Consider the following 20,138-nt stretch of genomic DNA (forward strand, 5'->3'; position numbering starts at 1 on the left):
AGGGTCAACCCCCTGCCACCCCTCACCGACTCCCTCTGCGCAGTGGCATCGCCCCCCCGGCCCCCCGGCAGCAGGGTCACCTTCTCAGAGTACATGGAGGGGGAGCTCAGCGGGTTGATGATGACCATGGTGGGGCCAGCGTAGGTGTGCAGGAGGTTGCCGCCGTAGCGCTGCCGCAGTGTGTGCAGCACGCTGGACTCGTTGAGGTAGAGGAGGCTGGCGAGGTCCTCCACGCGGTCGCAAGAGGGGGGGTTCGCCTGGCAGCAAGGTGGGTGGGGGCGTCAGGCAGGGAACGGGGGTCTGCCCTGCCATCCCCCACCCCGCAGCCCTACCTTCTCCACGTCGTCCTCCTCCACCTCCAGGACGGCTCCATCATGGTCCAGCTTCACCTTCACCTTGCCCTCAGGCAAGGGGCTGCCCTCCTCCAGCCGCAGCTGGCTGCCTGCGAGGGGCACGGGGTGCTCAGCGGGGCTGTGCCGTCAGCCCCCTGAGGACACCGCAGCCAGGCTGGGGGGGCTCACTGTGCCACAGCAGGATGGGGCATCCCGTGTCCCAGCAGCGCAGGGCTGACCCCTGACTCACCCAAGGAGAAGCCATCCCTGTGCACCAGCCACACCTTCTCGGTCTCGTACCAGGCCTCCTCGGCCGCTATCTGCTCCTCCGTCTTGGCCTGTTGGGACAGCGGGATGTGGAGTGGTCGTGGCCACCTGCCCACCCCCCCATCTCGCCCCCTCCCCACATCCCTGGGGCTGCAGGGAGCAGGGCTGCCTGGACACGGGGCCACGTGCCGGGCAGCCATGGCCACCCTCCACAAGCCACAAGCCCTCCCAGCACGTGTCCCCAGCTTGCCTGCTGCCCCTGGGTACCCCAGTGGGCTCGGGTCTGCAGAGACCACCAGAGCCCTGCCACGGCTCAGGGCAGACATGAAGTCACAGCGGCCCACAAGTGCATCCACCATGGCCACCCTGGGCAAGCCTGGAGGGGCCGAGCTCCCAAACTGCAGCCCAGAGAGCAGGCACCCATGCCAGCCACGTGCCGGGATGCAGGGACACCGGGCATGCTGTGGGCACAGGGGACCTGCTGCTGAGACATGGGGCAGGCACACACTACAGGAACACAGGACATGCTGCAGGGACGTAACGGAGGGACACAGGACACGGCACAGTGATGGCAGAGTACCACAGCGTGGGAAATGCTGGGCTGGCACAGCAGGGATGTCCCCACCACCCAGGAGCAGGGCGAGCCCCAAAGCCAAACCTGAGCTGCAGCAGGGACGGGGCCAAAGGGGGCTGCTGGGGCATCGTCCGCTTGACCCTGGCGAGGCCGAGAGACAGGGTGTGAAGGCGAGAAGGTTTAATCTCTGCCCCGCAGGCAGCATAGAAAGCGGCAGGGTGAAGCGAGCGGGGACAAAGTGCCTCTGTGCCAAACCCTGTGGGCACTCTCAATGCCACGGCCACCGCTGCGGCCAGAGGAGTGGCAGGTCCAGCGCGGTGCTGGAGACACACAGAGCCAGGAAGGACGCTGGCCATGAGGCTGTGCCACAAAAGCCCCAGGGCTGGGGGCCACTGTGCCGACCCACTGTGAGCTCTGCCAGTGCCCTGTGCCATGGCTGCTTCGGCACGAGCCATGTGTCCTGCCTATGCCGGATGCTCTGCTCCTCTCCGTCCTGCTCCGCACCCCTGCCCGCCCCCACTGTGCCACCTCCACTGAGAGCACCCTCCTGGGATGCCCTGCTCCCTGACACGGCCCCTCGCTGGGGAGAGGCACCCAGCCCTGGCCGCCCCTGCACCCTCTGGCCCCGTGGGTGACACGGCAGCCCACGGAGCAGGGTGGGATGGGGAAAGCCTTACGCTCCAGCATGAGGCGCGGGCGCAGACGCCAGCCCAGCGGCAGACAGAGGACGGCGGGGGGTCGCCGGCGGAGGCAGAGGGCTCCTGAGGACAGGGGTACAGTACCTGGCTGGGTGCCGAGGCCGAGGCGGCAGGGTCCAGCTAATGGCAGCGAGGAAGGAGAGAAAGGAGAAGAGAGGGGGTGAGAGGCAGAGAGCAGCAGCAGCAGCACCGTGACATGCGACAGGGCCCCCCGCACAGCCACAACCCCCATGGCACTGCCTGGGCATCGCCCCAGCCCTGGGCAGCCACGCTGGGGTTGCCGCAGAGATGCCACCAGCAGGGCCTGCTGGGCATCACAGCTCCCCATGGCCGGACACGCTGGTCCAGGCAGCGATCCCAAACCCAACAGCATCCCCTGGCATCCCCAGTCATCCATCCCCTGCTGCTGGTGCCACCCAGAGAGGGACCACGGGGCTGGTGGCCAGGCACAGGGGTACAATCACCCCGCATGGAGCACACGGCACGGCCAGGGCAGCCGCACGCTGCCCATGTGTCCCCATCCCCGGGCGGGCAGCACGCGAGCGCCAATGCCCCTGGAATTACAGAAGCAGTGAAGATCCTCTCCAGCCGGCGCTGCGCCTCCTCCGACGGGCTCAGCCGGGACGCGGGGCCAGGGGCAGCCTGGAGGCAGAGCACCGTTAGCACCAGGCCAGTCGCCCCTTGGCTCCCGCCGGCACCGCGGCCCCCGCCAGCCCCACGCTCATGACATACAGGCGCAAGAGAGGCTATTGCAGAGGTTTCCCCAGCCCTGCAGCCCGCCGGTGCTCGGTGTGGGTACCGGGGCGAAGACTGGTGCAGACCCGCGGGTGCCGAGGCCAGCACAGCTGGGGTACCAGCAGATACCCCACAATGCCCGAGGACCCGGGTCCCCACTTCCACACACCTGCTGGGGGGGTGCCGGGGTGGTTTTCGCGGGGGTCGACCGCTTCTCGCCAAGCTGCAGCTTCTTCTCCGCACAAGCCAGGGAAGGAGACAAGGGGCAGCGTGACTGAGTGGCCACAGTGCACACAACTGCCCCAAAAAGTGCCCCCTGCCCGGCACCGCACACCCCAAATCCACTGCAAACCATGCGGGTGAACTCACACCATGCCACAGCCCTGCCGCCGTGTTAGAGCATCCCCCGCCGTGTACACACCGGTACCTTGTGCCTTTCCAGGGCGGTGGGTTTTGGAGCAGATGCCTTTGCCGGCTCCACTTTCCCTCCCGAAGGCTGCACCAGAGGCTCTGGCTTGGCTTCCACGCCCGGGGACAGGGACGGCTTCGCGTCCCCCCTGGCTGGCTCGGGGGACTTCTCCTCCCGCCTGTCCCCCGGCCGGAGCCGCGGCCGGTGCTCTTTGGTTTTGCCCTTTGCCATGAGGGTTTTGAGCCCCGCTGAGATCTCATCCTTGGGCTCTGGCTTGGCGGGGGCTGCCGGCATGGCGGGGGGAGGCGGCGCGGCAGGGGGAGCTGGGATGGCGTGACGACCCGTCTCCTCCTTCCTGGGAGGTGGCACCGGCTCGGGAGACTTGGGATCTCGCCCCGGCTCCTTGGCACCACCAGTGTCCTCCCCCGGCAGGACTTTGCGGACCACCTTGCGCACCACCCGGACCACCCTGCGGCGGGACAGCCCCTGGCCGTCGTCCCCCTGCGCCTCAGCGGCCGGGCCCTCCAGCCCGTTCACGGCTGCCCCGTTCAGCACCGGCTCCGGGCTCTTCCCTCGCCCGGGGGGTGGCTCAGGGCTCTTCTGGGACTCAGGATTCGGGGACTCAGGATTCGGGGATGCAGACGCCGCATCCTTTGGGCTCTCTGACTGCAGCCACAATGACACCGGTATGAGCGGAGGTCTGGCAGTGCTGTGTCTGCCACCACAAGCACCCACTGCTCGGGACACAGTGGTGCCCAGAGCTTCATGCCCTGCCACAGGAGCACAGCTCCCAGCCAGACCCCGGCACCGAGGGACGCAGCACCCAGTCCCTTTCCCCAGCCAACCTACAGTCCCCTCCCAGACCCCAGGGCAAGGAGCGATGGTGACCTCCCATCCCCGCATGCGGGGACCCATCGACCCTCAGGCTGCCAGTACAGGGGTAAAACACAGTGCTCAGGGCACTGACAGCCTCTCTGCGACACACAGGGCAAGCTGCAAGATCTCCTCCGCCAATAGCTTTGGCGGGCAGCACGGGAGCTGGCACTGTAACCATGGGGTGGGCACTGACCCACTGTCCCGCTGGGGTGCGCAGGGCAGGGACAAGCCCCGGGGAGGTGGAGGGGGAGAGATTGCTGCGCGCCGACAGCCGGGCATCCCTGCAAAACACCCACCACCCTCCACACGCTGCCCTGGAGCAGCTGCTGGTGCTTCCCAGTGACCAGGGTGGGTGCAGGGGGGTGAATGCTGAGCTCATGACCCTCTGTGATGTCCCCAAGCCCTGGCATGGGGTCTGTCCCCACCAAAGGTGAGCCCCATCCCCAACAAAGCTCCACCCTACCCATGCCCTTCGACACTTACAGCCCCATCCTCCTTCCCGGGTCTTTTCACAGCTAAGGATTTGTCCTCGTCCTTGACCTGAGGGTCAGACAAACAAGAGGAGCGTGTTTCAGCCCACCGCGGGGCCTCGCTGCCAGAAAAGCCACCGGGATCATCACTCCATGCCAGGGGGGTAGGAGGCTGCTGCATGAAACAGCCCCCATTTGCATCCCGTTGCAGCCTCAAGGACGAGGACATGTGTCCTTCCAGGCTTCCCGTCAGCCAAAAAAGTGGGGGGAAGCGCAGAGATGCACCCCGGTTATGGCAGACCCCAAAGGTGGGAGAGGAAAGTGCTCTGCCCGCCTGGCCCGGGCCCCCTCCTTGCATGCAGCTGGTGAGTGAGCTGGTACATATAGCCCCGTGGCTGCTCCCCACAGGGGCTCTGCCTTTCTGCACGTCACCCCAGCGGGCGTCACAGCACGTTTTAAGTGTCACTAGCTAATCTCTGCGGCAGCCGCTCCGTGGGATGTGCCAGCTCCCTGCCGAGCAGGGTGACCAAGGGTCTCTGGGGGTGGGGGTGGGCAGCAAACCCTCCCTTGCCCTGGGCTGTGAGCTCCAGGGCTCAGCTGTGGCACCGTGGCAGCAGCGCATGGTGCACCCCACGGGCGATGCTCCCTGAGTTGCCATCACACAGCTCCTGCAAGCGCTCGGGGCTGGCCGGCGGCACCACGGTGGCTCACGTCGTGTTAGGGGCAAAGCGGTCGTTAGTAATCGCATGCGTGGCCGCGCCGGTGACTGCAGCCGTGCTGCGGTGGGGCGCGGGGCAGCTCCCCTTGCTCAGCCCAGCCCCCAGCATGTCAGCACAGCGAGCGGCTGGGAGCATCGCTCCAAACATGGTGCTGGCACTGGGCAAACTGGGGGAGCTGGTCGGCAGCGGGACCCGAATGTGGGGTGCGGGCAAACGCGCGAGAGACTTCCCTTTTGCTCCCAGAATGCAAACCGGGATGAAAACGCCATGGCGATGTCTCATGGAGCCGCAGCCCTGGCTGGGGAGAGAGGGAGAGGTGAGATGGGCCGGGGCCGGCACGCGGGACGCTGAACCATGGCACAGGGTACAAGCACGTGCCCTTCCCCGCCGGCCCTGGGATCCTGGGACCCTCAGGAACAGGGGTCTGAGCCTGCCTGGCCCCGCTCAGCGTACAAACAGGCAGCGCCTACAGGAAGGGCTCTGGTGACAGGCAGGTGGCCAGGCCGAGACCCAGCAAAACTCATTGTGCAAAAAAAGCCCCTTTAGTCAGGCCGCAGGCCTGTGCCCCAGTTTCCCCCCCTGGGCGGGCCAGCACGCTGTGGTAAGCAAATGCCAGGGTGAGGGAAGGGATATTTTCTGCCCCGGGCACCATGCTTGCCCTGACAGCCGGGGTTTATTCTGAGCCTGACCCTGTGCCAGCGGCTGGGCAGCCCTGGTGGGGACCCTCCGCCCTGGCTAGTGCCACTCTCTGAAACCCAGGGGGTCGCACCTGGGGCCATCGGGGAGAAATCCCCCTCCCAGGGCCAGGCATGGCGCAGAGGGGCACCCAGCCACCAAACCAAGCTGCCTGTCTGGGGGTACATCAACCCATCCCCAAGGGGTCCCCTGGACCCCCCTGTCACCGCAGCACGAAACGCCGGTGCCCGGAGCACAGGCTGGGCGTGGGGGTCCAGAGATGAACCTGCCCAGGGGTCAGAGCCCCCAGATCCTGTGCCCACGGCGCTCCCACCTCCACGCAGCCTGACACCACCCCAAAGGTCCCTGGAGAGCACCAGTGTTGGGGTCCCCGGGGGGCTGCAAGAAACAGCCCCCAGCCGCCAAAGCGCCCCAGGGGTGGGTGCAGCCTCATGGCCCCCAACTCCAGTGCCAGGACTGGCTCCCACGTGCCCCCCTTGTGCTCCCCCGTGCCGTGCTGGTCACGCTGGGGGTCCCCACCTTACCGCAGGGTCGGGGCGAGCCGGGAGCGGGGTTTCCGCCGGGGTGAGCGTGGCGCAGCTCGGTGGGAGAGGCACTAACGGGGCGGCAGCCGTCGGCGCAGGGACAGCTGGGCTGATAGGGCCACCCTAAAAATAGCCGAGGAATGCGAGGGCCCCGCTGGCGCGCGCAGCAGCCGGAGGGAGCGCCGGGGGGGACACGCGAGCAGCGGGGCCTCGCCGCCACCACCACCACCACGGCCGCCGCCGCCGCCGCCGCCGCCGGAGGAAGTGATGTGGGCTCACGGCAGCCCGGCGCCGCGGGGGGAACTGCTCGGCCTCCGTCCCACTGCCCGCCCCGGGGGAAGCGGGGAAAGACACCCCCAGGCCAAGCGCAGCTGCAGGGCTGGGGGGAGCCAGGGAGGGTCCTGTGCTGAGAGGGATGGGGTTGCACCCTCCTGCACCCCGCGGCGGGGTGTCTGGTGTTGTAGCGGGGTGCCCAGTGTCGTAGCGGGGTGTCCGGCATCATGCTGGGCGGTGCAGCCCTGACGCTGCTTGCTCCTCCCTTTGCTTTTCCACAAACACAACAGCCCCCCAAAACGCTCCCAGGGATGGACAGCCCCCGGCCCAAGGCGAGGGCTGACACCACAGACACGTGCCGGCCCAGCAGCCCCCCAGCATGGCGCAGCAGCCCATGGTAAAGCTGCTTTCATGGCAAAGCTGCCTCTGGAGGTCCAAGATCTCCCTGGAAACAGTGGGAGTGGGATGGCGGGCGAGGGGCCGGGGGCCTCCCCGCGCGGGGCCTGCCGGGAGGAGGCCGGCGGCAGGGAGCCAGGCACGCCGGCGGCACGGAGGAGAGGTGGTGACCGCCTGGGTACGGGCACAGCGGGGACCCCAGCTGGCGCCTGAGCAGCTCCCTGCCCGACCCCAAGGACACAGATACGCCCCACATCAAAAACAACTGGAGGGAGAAGGGGGTCCCAGCCTGAGCAGGAGGGCTGTGCCGACGGCGAGCTGGAAACCCCTGTGCCGGGGATGCCAGCACTGGGCCACATCCTTCCAGGCTCACGTTAACACCAGGTTTCACAGCACTGCCCTGGAGCTGGCACCGCAGGCAGCCCCGGTACCTCTCTACACCGGGCACACACCGGGGAGAGGCCACAGCAAACACCCTTGGCAGGGCTGGCACGATGTGGTGGAGGGTGCCCGCAGTGTCCCCTGGTAGAGCTGGCGGCAGCCACTGGGTCATGAGCAAAAAGTCACAGCCACGTCCCCTGACAGCAGGAACCCAGCCCCAGCATGCAGAGCTGCCGCAGCCCCCTCCCTGGTGAGTCAAACCCGCGCAGACCCAGGCAATGCAAGGTGGTCCTGCCCTCCCGGGGGGTCCCAAGCATCCCCAAGGCAGGGCACAGAGCCACCCACCAGGGAGGAGCCTGGCTCCCCCAGGCCACCTCCACCGGGCCCTCCCTGCCCAGCCATGCAGCCACAGCAGTGCTTCTGCCTGGCCAGCAGCTTACTCTTGTTCCTCCACCAGGAATTTTGGCAGAGATGCACCGATCTCACGGACAACCCTGCTGGACACAAGCCCCCTCCTCAGTGCCCCTCAGGGACCCCCACGCTGAGGATGCCCCATCCCTACAGTGAGGGCAGAGGAAGGATCAACCCAAGAGCTTCCCCAAAAGGTGAAAGCGCCTCCGGCACGATGGGAGTCCTGCAGCCCCCACCCCACGTCCCCCCGCAAAGAGCCGGCACCCAGTCATGCTGTGGCATGGTGGCCTTGCACCCTGGGGACAGCAACCTCCGGGGACCAGGGCTCCCGTGGCCAGCGGGCAAGCATGGCACGCAGGGTCTGCCAGCATGGCCGCTGAATGCCTGTGGTCCCACCAAAGCGCTGGAGCAGTCAGAGGCGTTTCTGGAATATTTCTGCCCGGCCAGCGCACGCCTGGGCCCTGCCAGAGGAATTTCGCCGGTAAATAAATAAATACAAGTGTGGAGCTGAGCCAGCCCGGCTGCCCTGTGCTGGGAGCAAGGTTGGGACACAGGGAGGGCTTTCACCCGGTCCCCAACACCTGGCCGTGCCATGTCACCAGCCAGCCCCCCGCGCACCCCACAGCACCGAGAGCCCCCCCAGACACAGTGGGTGCTGCCCCTGCCCAGCTGCAGCGTGGGTCCGCGGGGACAAGGGTGGCTCAGCACAGTCCCCGCCGAGGGGGTTAAATCCCCTGCGGTACACAGGGAGCCCAGCACCATCCCGCTCCAGCCGGGGAGGGGCTTTCAGAGCAACAGCCCAAAATATGTCTATAATTTCCTGTTTCAAAAAGGATCATTTTTATTTAAATTAGGACCAGAAACATTCCAGGGAGCTTAGCAGGGCCTGGGGGAGAGCCGGGCCTCCCTGTGCGCCAGCACCTTGCGTGGCCCCGCCAGGTGAGGGACCCCTGACCGCATCCTTGGCTCCCCAGCACTGGCAAAGCCACAGTGCGTCCCCCCAGCGCACCCCTGCACCACATGGAAAGAGAACAGCATCCTGCACTGGGAGGTGCTGGTGCTGTGGTGGCACCCAAAGACACCACAGGCACAGTCACTGCTGTCCCTCTGGCCAGTTTCCTCCAGCTGACGCCACGTAACCGTGCCAGGCCCCAGCATGAGGCCATATGCTGCAGCCTCTCCCCTGCAGTCCCAAGGGCACCAGTGTCTCCTCTTGCCCCTTCCCAGACACAGCACCGCACTCTTGGCGGGCACAAGCACCTCGCTGGCCCCCGCACGCTGGCACTGAACGTGCACTTTGCCCTGTGCCGGCACGGTGCAGGCAGGGGGGGCAGCCGTGCCCCCCAGGCCCGCGGGGCTATCCGGCCAGGAGTTATCCCGACGGCATGGCCAGCATTGCCCGGTGACGCCTGCCGGGCTCCGGGGAGGAGCTGCCGGAAAGCCAGAGCTTCAGCTCGGTGCAGACTCCACCCCGCAGCGCCGGCGCCTGCTCGGGGAGCACATGGAGCCCCATGGCCACTGCCATGGCCTCACCGTGGCCACCCTCGCTCCATCCTGGCCACCACCCTGTGGGGATGGGGCCCTGCCATGCTCTGCATGGCTCTTCCCAGTGCAGACAACCTGCTCCACAGGCACAGGCACCCTTGTCTCCTTAAGTCAGGCTTAAAACAACATTAAACAAGCCCAGTTATAAGCTCAACCAATGCCATGCTGCTGCACCCCCCTGCCACCATGGAGGGGGTCCAGCCCCGCAGGCTGTCAGCATTTGGGGGGGCTCCACCAGGATGCCAGCCAGCCAGGGCACTGGTTAGCCTGCGGCAGGGCCAGCAGAGCGGGCGGCTCGCGCAGGAGATGTGGGTCACCCAGCCATTAAGTTTCTATTTATACAGCACCAGCCGCACACACAGGGCTGCACGCGCCGTCGGCGGCTCCCGTCGCCCGGCACACACCGCACTGCCCTCCCTGGTCCCTGGAAAGGGATCCCAATAGGGAGAGGCTGATGCAGGCAGCAGGGCAGGCAGCAGCCCTCCTGCAAAGCAGCATTAGGGATTTCCTGGCAGCGAGGAGAAAAGCTCCCTTCCCTGCTGCCTCGGTGATGGGACAGGGACAGGCTTCCCGCAGGTGACACAGAGCTGGGCTCTCCCAGAGCCCCTCCAGCAGGAGGAAGACCAAACCCAGCAGCACACTGAGCATTTTGGGGGGAACAACCCACCAGTGCTGGTTCGCAAGCCCTGATGCAAACCCGCCCTTGCAGCACCTCTGCTGCCCCAGGCACGGGCAGGCATTGCCCCTGCATCCCAGCCACAGCCTCCCACTCCTCCCTGTGCATCGTTCCCAGCCGGCGCAGCCCCAGTACCCACCGGTTCCCACGGCCCCTGCCAACCCAAACCCCCGCCGTGAGGACGCTGGCGGCCGGCAGAAACTCAGGGCACCAGCCCTGCGGCAGGGACGGCGTTACTCACATCCCAGGCAGCACGACGTGTCCCCTGGCCGCCCCGCAGCCAGCAGCGGCTCAGCTCGCTCAGCTCCAGGATGGGCTGCACCTTCAGCTGCACCGTCTCCCCCGACTGCCGGATCATCTCCACGATCTCATCTCGGGATTTGTTCTCCACGTTTCGCCCGTTGATCTCCACCAGCCGGTCACCCGGCACTAACCCCAACGCCAAGTCTTTGGTGCCGGCTCCGGGTTCGGCAAAGTGCACGACGCGCCGGTACACCTGCCCGTCGGGCGCCCGGTCCAGCATGGTGGTGCGGCGCAGGGAGAAGCCAAAATCACCCGTGTTGCGCCTCTGCAGCTCCAGCTGCCGCGGGGTGGGGGGCTGCGGGGGCACCAAGGCGGGCAGCCGCAGCTCGGCGGGGAACCTCTTACTGACGAGCTCCGGGACCCTGGCACGCAGGGAGGAGGCGGGAGGGGTGCAGGGTTGTCCCTGGGGAACCCCTTGCTTGGTGAGCTGGGTCTCCAGCATGCGCACCTCCACCTGCGGGGAGGGGGCCGCCGAGTGCTCAGAGGGGGTGGATGTCTCCGAGGTGCTCTCGTCCCGGCTCTTCTGGGAGAAGGAGAAGCGTTTGACAATCATCTGGGAGTTCTGTTTGGCCAACGAGCCGAACTTGGCCGCCCGCTGCAGCACCGAACCCTTGAAGTTGCCATCGTCCACCTTGAGATCATCACTGGAGCTGGCCGTGCTCAGGTGGCCTGAGTCCAAGATGACGCTGCCCCGGTTGCTGTCGGAGTCAATGTCCGTGAGATGCAGGTCGGAGCCACTGGCCACCTTGATGGGGATGGGGTTGGAGATCTCCAGGCGGGTCTTGGAGTCCCGCTTGGAGGCACGGTTGAGGTTGAAGAAGCCCCGGCGCATGCTCATCTCCTCCAAGCTCTTAAGCTCAGCCGCCGACATCCGCTCCTTCTTCTCCTTCTTTTCCTTCTTCTCCTTTCGGGCCCCATCCTTCTCTTTGTCCTTCTTCATCAGGTTGAACATGGTGGAGGGGGGCTCAGGGCGCACTTGCCCCCCACGTCAGGGTGCTGGTCACGGCACGGCCACCTGCCTGCAGAAGGACAAGGGTGCCATCAGACAGCGGCATGGCCAACACCCACCCTGCTGCCCCCTCGCTCCCTGCCAGCTGCCACCCCCAGCCCCAGGACGTGTCCCAGCATCCCCACAAGCCCCAGGGATGCAACAGGGGTGGCCCTGCACTCCCAGGGATACCCCAAAAGAAGCCCAGAAGCTTGGCACCCCTGTGTATCCGCACGCCAGCACCGGGGCTGACTGTGGGCAAGACCCCCAGCATCTCCCGCAGCCGTTTCGGAGCAGCACAGGCGGGCAGGGGCGGAGGGAGGAAGACATCCCGGTTGCATTTGCAGTGGTTACTGCCGGCGCAGACGCTCCCTGGGCAAAACCACCCATTCCTGCCACAGGCGTCCCACCCGCCCGTTCAAAAGCCCCTTGTCAAAGAAACAGAGGCCCCTCTGCCGCTTGTTCTGGCCCCGGCCACCGCAAAGCCACGGGGACAGCCGCGGGCAGTGTCCCCACCAGGAAGGGAGCCGGAAACATGGCCCTGAGTGAAGGCTGCTCTAATAAACAGGAACCTGTAAAATCACATCCCTCCCAAACACTGATAAGTGTCTAATTTTAGCCAGGGCGACATAGAAACTCATGACGCTGCTGGTGACCTCCAGGAACAGTCGCTCTTTCATTCAGGCATCCCGTGCAGGGGAGGGGAGCACCCAGCCAGTGGCAAAATTGCGGCCTGGCAGAAACCCTGCCCCTCCCCTACAACCCCCAGAAAACCATACGTGCACCCAGCTCCTGGGAGCACCCACAGCCTTGCCCTGCGCAGGGCTGCTATGGGACCGTCTGCCCCCAGGGCAACCAGCACCCACACCAGCTCCCCTCGACTTTTATCGAGCGCTCAGACTGCAGATAAACAACTCCAAACCGGAGCAGCTGGCTGGCAGCGCCGCGCAGGACGGGCTGACAGCTATATATAACGGGGCAGGAAGCCGCGCAGGAACTTAACCTCGGCACAAAGGACAACAGGAAAACTCCCCGCGTATGAAGCATCTGCTTTAGAGCTCTCTGTTGGGTGTGGGGATGAGGTTTGGGCAACCATGGGGCTGGGTGATGCTGGCCATGCTGGCAGGTGAGGCTCTGTGGGCACCCTGGGTGCATGGGTGCTGTGCCGTGTCATGCCGTGCCAAGCTGCGCCTTGGCTCCAGCGCAGCATCAGTGCTGCATCACCACCACTGCCTGGGCCACCTCCCTCCTCCTTCGTGGTCCTTGCTGCCCCTGAACGCACCCAGTGGGACACGGGAAACCCGGCCTCCCCTGGGCAAAGCCGCGTGGGCTCAGGGGACAGCCTGAACCCTGCCGCCCCTCGGGGTCATGGCAGGGGCTCACGTGCCCAGGAGAGGCCTGGCCACAGGGCACGTGAGGGCAGAGCTCTGCAAGCCACAGCATGGCACTGGCCCTGGGCCCGTGATACAGCAGAGGAGGTGAGGGGAAGCAGTTGGAGGGACAAGGTCGGACACACGGCGTGGCCGAGTGGCTGCATTCACCAGTTCTGAGCCTCCTGCCCACGGCCAGAGGGGCTGCCATGGCTCTGCCCACACCACTCAGCCCCAGGGCTCTGTCTTTCTGCCCTCCCCTGCAGCACCTGAGGCTTTGCCTAGACCCACAGTCAGGACCTGGGCTGGGCAGGCCCCCAAAATGCATGAGAACAAGTCAGCTCCTCTCTCCTCTCCCAGAAATGCCAGCTACGGGTCAACCGCTGCCCTGAGCGCGGGGCCGGCACAGCTCCCTCCCGTGACCTGCAGCAGGTGCCATCGCGGGGGCTGCTCTCCGCTGGCTCCTCCGCGGTGGTGCCAGGGCCTCAGCACAGGCAATGGCAGGGAGGGAACCACCTGCACCCAACCCTGTCCCCCCGCCGTGACACGTGCCACCGGTACCCCAGCTGCCTGGGCATCCCCGACGCAGTGTGGCCAGGGGGATGCAGAAAGGGCTGCACCCCCAGAAGCACCCTGTGCTCACCCCAGGGCAGGGAGGGGGTGCCAGGACCCCTTCCCGGGTCCGCAGGAGCGGGACCCTCGGGAGCAGGGCCGCTCGCCGGGCAGGTGCTGGTTAGAGCTGAGGCGCTGGGAGGCAGGCGGCTGGCGCGCTCTTTGTCCTCGGTGGTTTCTCTTCCCGGCACACATGCTCCCTCCCAGCCTTTGTACGCTCAAACAAAAAGGGGGAACAAGTGTTACCATCTGCATCGCTAATCAGGCAGCGCCGGCAGCCAGCGGCTGGGCCGCATGTGCCCCACACAAGGCCACCACTGACAGGCGGGACGGGAGCTTCGTGGGCTGGGGCGAAGAGCCCAGCATCCTCCCTGCACCGGTGTCCCCGGCCCACATGGGATGCCGTTGTGGTTTGCTCCCTTTTCCCCGGGGATGCTGGATGGGTGCAGCATGATGCCGCGAGCAGGAGGCGGCTGCTGAGCGTCTCCTTGCTCCTGAATCAGACCCAACGCGCCTTCCCTGACTCAGCCCCGGGCTCGCTCCGGGATTACCCATCGCCAGGCGTGTTCGGGGCAGCGGCGTGCATGAGCCATGACAGAGGAGGGAGAGGCACCCGCGGGCGCCGGCTGTGCCTAAGGATCGCACGCAAGGACGCTGCTGTGACACCTGGGCTGGCAGGGGACAGCGGATGTCACCCTCTGAGAGCCAGGTGGCAGAAAGGGAGACCCAGCTTGAGGCCTCCAAACCCAAAACCCTCCCTGAGCCACCCAAGCAAGAGCTGGGGGGCGGGGGGGGATGTGCAACTACCCTCTTGTTCCCCCCACCACAGCCATGAGCCCCTGTGTCCCTGTCAGGGCGCCGGGGAGTTTCAGGCGGGGAGGAAGGCGTTCACTGAAACTCCGGGCCACTCCTTCCCTCCCCCAGACGCAATCTCGTCCGACACGCTCCCCGTGCAGGGACCTGCAGTGCAAGTTTCCCGGTCACCTGCCCTCCCCGTTCTGCTCCCTGCCACGATGCCGGCTGGCAGGGCCGCGCTCACCCACCGCTTCGGCACAGGAGCTGGCAGCCATCACCTCCTTGCACACACCATGTTGGGGCACCCCACACCCCGGCTGTGCCCGGCCGGGCAGGGATGATCCCGTGCCAGGGAGCGGGTGCCACCGACAGTGATGCTGAGAGACCAGCCCAGGTCCCACACAGGGCAAAGGGGGGCTGACCTGTGTGATGTCTCCTCACCTCCTTGCCAGATACAAGTTTTCCATAGAACAGGGAAATTTAGGGGGTTTCCAAATCCCTCTGCACTGCCTGCCCTTACAGACAATGCTGGGATGCGTCAGGAGGAAAATAATCCCGGATTTACCCAAGACACAGCTGGGATGTGCCGCCAAGCTGTCTCCAAAGCAGGATTTCGGGTCCTCCTACCCTGGGAACCCCATGTCTGGCAGCAAAGGGGACCCAGCCTAGCTTTGAAGTGTCACCCTGGGCCACTGGCAGAGGCCAGGAGGGTGCACAAGGTGCGTGCGTGGGGTGCAGGCACCCGCCTCGCCCCAAAGCCGGGCAATAAAACAGCCCGAGAGCCCTTACAAAACAAAGGTGGTGGGGCAGCGATCGCTGCCAGGCTCTGCTGGGTGGGAGCGAAAGCGGGAGATGATTTAGCAACCAGCTGGAGGGGGGACAGGCAGGTCACAGCCCCATCACCATTGGGCACATGCCTCCCCACCACCCATTTCTGGCCCTAATGTTGCAGCCTGACCCCCCCCATACAGCCCAGCCCACAGCAGAGGTGAAGGGTTGAGCTGTGGCTCGTCAGGGAGCAAAGTTCAGGGCCTGCACAGGCGCTGTGGGAACGCTCAGCACCCGACCGGGGACGGGGCGGTGGGCACTGCCGGCTGGGGGTCCCCCGGTGCCGGGGTGCCAGGGCCAGCCTGGGCTGCAGGAACGCTGGCTGCGAGCGCACACCCTTGCACACCCGCCACAGGCCCACGCTTTTCTGTAATTGCCCTAAGTTTAGCTCCGGCACTCGTTGACCAGAGGATTTGCATCTCACAGGCCGGCTGGAAACCACACTATTTCTGGACGCGCGTCCCAGCCCTCACCCGCCGCTCTATATATTCCTCCCCAGGCAAATTAACGTGCAGGCAGGCGCCGTGGCGGCCGCAGGCCCCATGAGCCCCCGCCGCCCCCAACCCAGCAGCTTGCTGCAAGGCCACCCACCCTCCTTGTGTCACCCCAAAAAGGGACCCAGGTGCTGGTGCCACCGGGCGATGCGGTTAACGGATGCAATTCCCCAGCGGCGCAGGAAAGGCCCAGGCCAGGGGCTTGTCCCTGGCAGCGGTGTCGGCCCTGAGGAGTCCTGCTGTGGGTGCTGGGGTACCCCAGGACTGGGGCACCCAATATGGGGCACCCTGCAGGGACAGTCTGGGGGGCGCCGCCACCCCCCCAGCACCCACAGTGGGGTGCGCACACCCCCAGCACCCCCCAGAGTAAACACACAGGTGCTGCAATGGAAGGGGGGGGGGGGGCGGGCACAAACACACACACACACACCCCCCGCAGCGCAACTGGGGGCACGCACAAGGTGACACAATGGGGGCTGCCACACACACGCGTGCACCCGCACGCACACGCGTGCACCCGCCGCAAGACACCGGGGGATGCACAAGCACCGGCGCTGCAGGACAAGAGCGGGCCACGCGCATACACACCCCCCGCGACAGCACCGGGGGAGAGGGGGAGTCACGACACCCACCCCCACCACCCCCCCCTCCCCGGTTGTGCAACGCCGCGGGGACACGGGCACACGCACGGGCACACGCACGGGCACACGCACGGCCCGGCCCGGTGCAGACGCAGCCCCCCCCCACCCCCGCCGCCCCTTCCAGCTCCGCGCCCGGCGGTGCGGACCCGTATCCCAGGGGCCGGTACCGGTAGCGGCTGGTACTCACCCAGCGGCGGCAAAACGGGGCCCGGTGCTGGCGGCGGCGGCGGTGCCGGGCCCCGGTGGCGGCGGCGCGCGGGGCGGGGCGGGGCGGGGCGGGGCGGCTCCGCACCGGGGCGGGCACTACCGGCTCTGCGCGCGCCGCCCGCCGCACCGGGCGCGGCTCCGCTCGGGGCGGGATGGGGACGGTATAAAACGGCCCGGGACGGCGGTATCCGACCTTCTCGGGGAACGTTCGGGCGCTGCGAGAAAAGCGGCCCCGCTGCGCCCCGCGGGACCGGGGTGTGCCCGTAGCACACCCCGAATGTACACACGGGACCGGGGCACAGGTGTGACACCCCCCCCCAATGCACACACCCACACCCGCAGTGCACACCGAATACGTGCACACCCGCTTCTGCACACCCATGGGGTGTGCTGACACCCCCCGGTAAGGCACGCAGCAACGCGCAGGGGTGCACCCCTGCCACACGCACCCCCACCACCCACACCCCGTCCTCACACAACACACACACGCTGGAAAACACGCGTGTTGTGCCCACGCAGCCCCGCGCATCGCGCCGGTGCGCACACCCCCCCGCTCCCGGGGTTCCCCTTTTCGGAAGGATCCGAGCGGGAGCAGCGCCTGGTCCGGCACACGGAGGGATCAGGCTGCCGGAGCAGGGTGGCCGGTCACCACCGGCGGCTGCGTGGGCACAGACTGGGGAATACAGAGGAGCAGGTGGCGGAGCAGCCTGCGGAGCCATTTTACAGCCGGTGTTTCTCCCCACACCGCTTGTCCCCCGGGGAGGGCTGGAAGCCTGCGGGAACCAGACAGCTCAGGACTGTGCCTGGCTGCTTGGCTGGGAGACAGCACGTGATGAACGATGAGCATCTCCCAGCGAGCCCAGCAGCGAGAGCCACAAAGCCTTTGTTGCACCCCATCCCTTTGGGCACAGCTTTGGGACGTCGCACCGGGGTGGGTCAGATATAGCGAAAATCCTGCGGGCCCCCCCCAAGCCGTGCACAGCGGGAAGACTGGCGGCGGCTGCCCTAGGATGGATGGTTTTGGGACAAGCCCCGCAGTCTCTGTGCTGGGACACCCTCCCTTGCCATCGGATGTGGGAGAAGCTGGGCCACCTCTGGGCCCTTGGCTGGACGTCAGTGGCCCAGCAGGGCCTGGGGAACAGGGACGCCAGAGACAGGCATCCACGAGCTCTTTCCAAAAGCCCTTTTCAGGCAGTGCTTTGACTCTGCTGGAAAGCTCAGGGTGGACAGAGGGACCTCTGGGGACAGGGGTCTACCCCCAGCACCATCCCTGTCACCTCCCATGGCTCCTGCCCTGCCTGGGGCACTGTGCAGCAGTGCTGGGGAGCCTTGCCGTGTGTGGGGGACAGGCCCCCGCCATCCAGCCCTCAGCACAGAGTGGCTCTGCAGCAGCGAGCATCACTGGGTTCACCCCCCTCTTGGGACACACTTGCCTGGGTGTCACAAGCCCCGTTTCCTCGCAGTGGTCAGGCTGGGGGGGAGTTCCAGCCCATAGCATGTGCCCAATGCAGCAGCAGAGCTGCAGGAGCATGGTGACAGCAAGCTGGCAGTCGTGCAAGGGGCCCTGAGCTGAGGGACACAGCAGTGGAGGAGATGCAGCCCTTGCAGCAGCAGAGGACGGCGGCAGCGAGCGCAGCCGCCTGCTTTTGTCACACTTTCCTTTGTCCCAGGCACGTGGCACCAAGCGCAGGGAGCTGCAGCCGTCTGGAGAGCAGGGACGGGTGAGCTGGAGGGGAGGCAGAGCCCCGGCTCGGCAGCCAGGAGGGTTTCCTGGCTGCGGTGATGAGGGGACATGTTGTGTGAGTGTACCTCTGCCCTGCCTCCCCGGCGCAGGCGGGTGAACAGCCGGTTACAGCCTGCGGCAGCTCCTGTTTCCTTATCGCACTGGGCAGGCGGTGGTGGGGCTGACGCCGGTTGGAACCACTGAGCCGTGGGACAGCGCGGGGTCCCTGGTCACACAGCCCTGCCACGAGCAGCCACCCAGCAGGACCAGCCTCCTGCCACCTCCCCAGGGCTAAACCCCACTGTGCTTCCCAGCAAGGCGGCCAGGTGCCCATGCCCACAAGATGCCGGCCAGCCTCGCCAGCCCCTCTTCTGTGGCCAGGTTGCCCCAAGCAGCTCTCCCCTGGCATGGGGTTTCACCAGCAAACCCCACACCCAAGGAAAGTCTCCGTGTTGCCCAGAGTTTTCTAGGGAGAAGCGGGACAGAGCTCGGGTGCCAGCGACATTTCGCGGTGCCCCTGGCAGGAGCAGACGGCTGGCCTGAGCGGTGAGGGCCCCTAGCTGGGCTGGGAGGGGAAGCATCTGTTTCGCAGCACCGCAGGGTTTCCTAAATAGGTCACTGCTTTTTTATAGTCTCTGGGATCTAGAAAAACCAGTTGTTCCGGACAACCCGTGGACCCGCCAGCATTGTCCCAGCGGTGGCTCCCCAGGCGCTCACTGCCGTCCCCCCAGGTCCTCCCGCGGAGGGGGGGGGACCTGCTCCTCCAGCAGTGCTCAGTGTGAGACGGAAGAGCGGTTGGGGAGCCCACGGCACCCCAAACCATACCTGGGGTCTCGCTCTCTGCCGAGGGTGACCTGTCCCTGGCCATGCCCGATGTGGGGTGTACAGGGAGGGGTTCCCCCCCACCTCCCCTGCTCCTGGCCTGGGGTGGCTGCCAGCTCCGGGCTTTGCCTTGGGACCATTTTCAGCCAGAAGCAGTGTTTTCCCATTCCAAGGGGAGCCGGGTGTGGGGTGTAGAGGGGTGTGCGGTGCCGTACACCCCGTACACACGCCGTACACCCGCATGCGCCGCTGCGACGCAGCCTGCTCGGGGTGAGCTCTCCCTCTAGTGGCACCAGGCTCCTGGCAAACCCTCCACACTGCCGGGGTGGCCAAAGCCATGGCCAGGGCATGTCCGAGGGTCTGGAGGGAGCCCAGGGGACGAGCCTGGCCTCGCCCTCACAGCCAGGGGTGCACATGGCAGGGAGCGCAGGGAGGGTGCCCGAGCGCTTTGCAGGAGTGGTCCCACCACCAGCCCCACGTTTGGGCAGCCCCGCAGAGGGCAGGTGGCCCTGCTCCTCCCTTTCCCTGACCCCATGTTCGCTGGGACGTGGCCGTGCGGCCAGCCAGCGTGCCCCCAGTGCCGGTGTCAGGCCTCAGGGGTGCAGCCCCACAGCTCTGCTTCCCAGTGATCCCCCCCCTCTCCCCGGCTTCGCCAACCCCATCCCCGTCCCCCCCGCAGCGCCCAGGCTCCGGTGCAGCACGCGGCAGCATCGGCGAGGAGAAAGACCCCCCTCAAACCGCGGTTTCCCCCTGCCGTGGCGGAGCCCTGCCCGCAGGAAGGGTCCCCCAGGACCCCGCTGGGCCCCCTCGGGCTGGGCTGGGTGGGTGCCATCCCTGCAGCACAGCCCCGCCAGGGTCCCCCGGGCCGGGCGCCAGGCCGTGCCGCAGGCAGCGCTGACGGGGCGCTTTGTTTTGTGCCGGCTGCCCAGCAGGGAGACAAAAGGGGCAGTCAGACGCGGGCGGTGCATTGTGCCGGCAGCCATGCGCTGAGGCAGCAGCCCGCGCCGCCGCCCTCGCCTCGTGACCCGCAACGGCCTGGGCCTGTGCCCACCATGGCACCCCGAGGCCTGCAGTGCCCACCCTGCCAGGGCCCCACGGGAGCCCCACCGCGGGGATGGGGGAGCCAGACCTGATTGTCATGGTTACCGTGAGGCCTGAGGCCTAGGGGTGCCTCGTTGTCATGGTTACCGCAGGCCTGCGGCCTTCCAGGCCCATGGCGGCTCCCCCCGGGCACGGGGCCAGGGCGGTGGCAGGGCTGTGTGGAGCCGGGGGGCGAGCAGCGGGGCTCGGTGCGGCCGTGGGGGCCACGGCTGCCGGGCCGGTGAAGGGGAGGCCCCACACCAGCTCCCACCGAGCGGCGAGGAGCAGCCTCG

The 20,138-nt window shown here is 66.9% G+C and overlaps 1 protein-coding gene across 12 annotated transcripts in view; it reads right to left on the reverse strand.

Annotated features, from left to right (window-relative positions):
- The window catches only part of MYO18A (myosin XVIIIA), a 38,630-nt gene extending 22,353 nt beyond the window's left edge, over nucleotides 1–16,277 (reverse strand). For 2 of the 12 annotated variants that reach the window (XM_074845817.1, XM_074845816.1), the window contains exons 1-7: nucleotides 16,201–16,277; nucleotides 10,224–11,304; nucleotides 1,851–1,991; nucleotides 1,258–1,314; nucleotides 583–670; nucleotides 333–442; nucleotides 81–257 (exon numbers count right to left, since the gene is read on the reverse strand). In XM_074845817.1, the coding sequence (XP_074701918.1) occupies nucleotides 81–257; nucleotides 333–442; nucleotides 583–670; nucleotides 1,258–1,314; nucleotides 1,851–1,991; nucleotides 10,224–11,237 (1,587 nt within the window). In that variant the 5' untranslated portion in view covers nucleotides 11,238–11,304; nucleotides 16,201–16,277. Of the gene's footprint in view, nucleotides 1–80; nucleotides 258–332; nucleotides 443–582; nucleotides 671–1,257; nucleotides 1,315–1,850; nucleotides 1,992–2,435; nucleotides 2,514–2,775; nucleotides 2,839–3,033; nucleotides 3,682–4,374; nucleotides 4,431–5,309; nucleotides 5,379–6,300; nucleotides 6,396–10,223; nucleotides 11,305–16,200 lie in introns of those variants that run through there. The other 10 variants (XM_074845825.1, XM_074845823.1, XM_074845827.1 and 7 more) reach the window with 8 other exon arrangements.
- Between the last annotated feature and the right edge of the window lie 3,861 nt (nucleotides 16,278–20,138).

The sequence above is a fragment of the Strix aluco genome, chromosome 19, assembly GCF_031877795.1.
Source record: "Strix aluco isolate bStrAlu1 chromosome 19, bStrAlu1.hap1, whole genome shotgun sequence".
Taxonomy (NCBI): domain Eukaryota; kingdom Metazoa; phylum Chordata; class Aves; order Strigiformes; family Strigidae; genus Strix; species Strix aluco.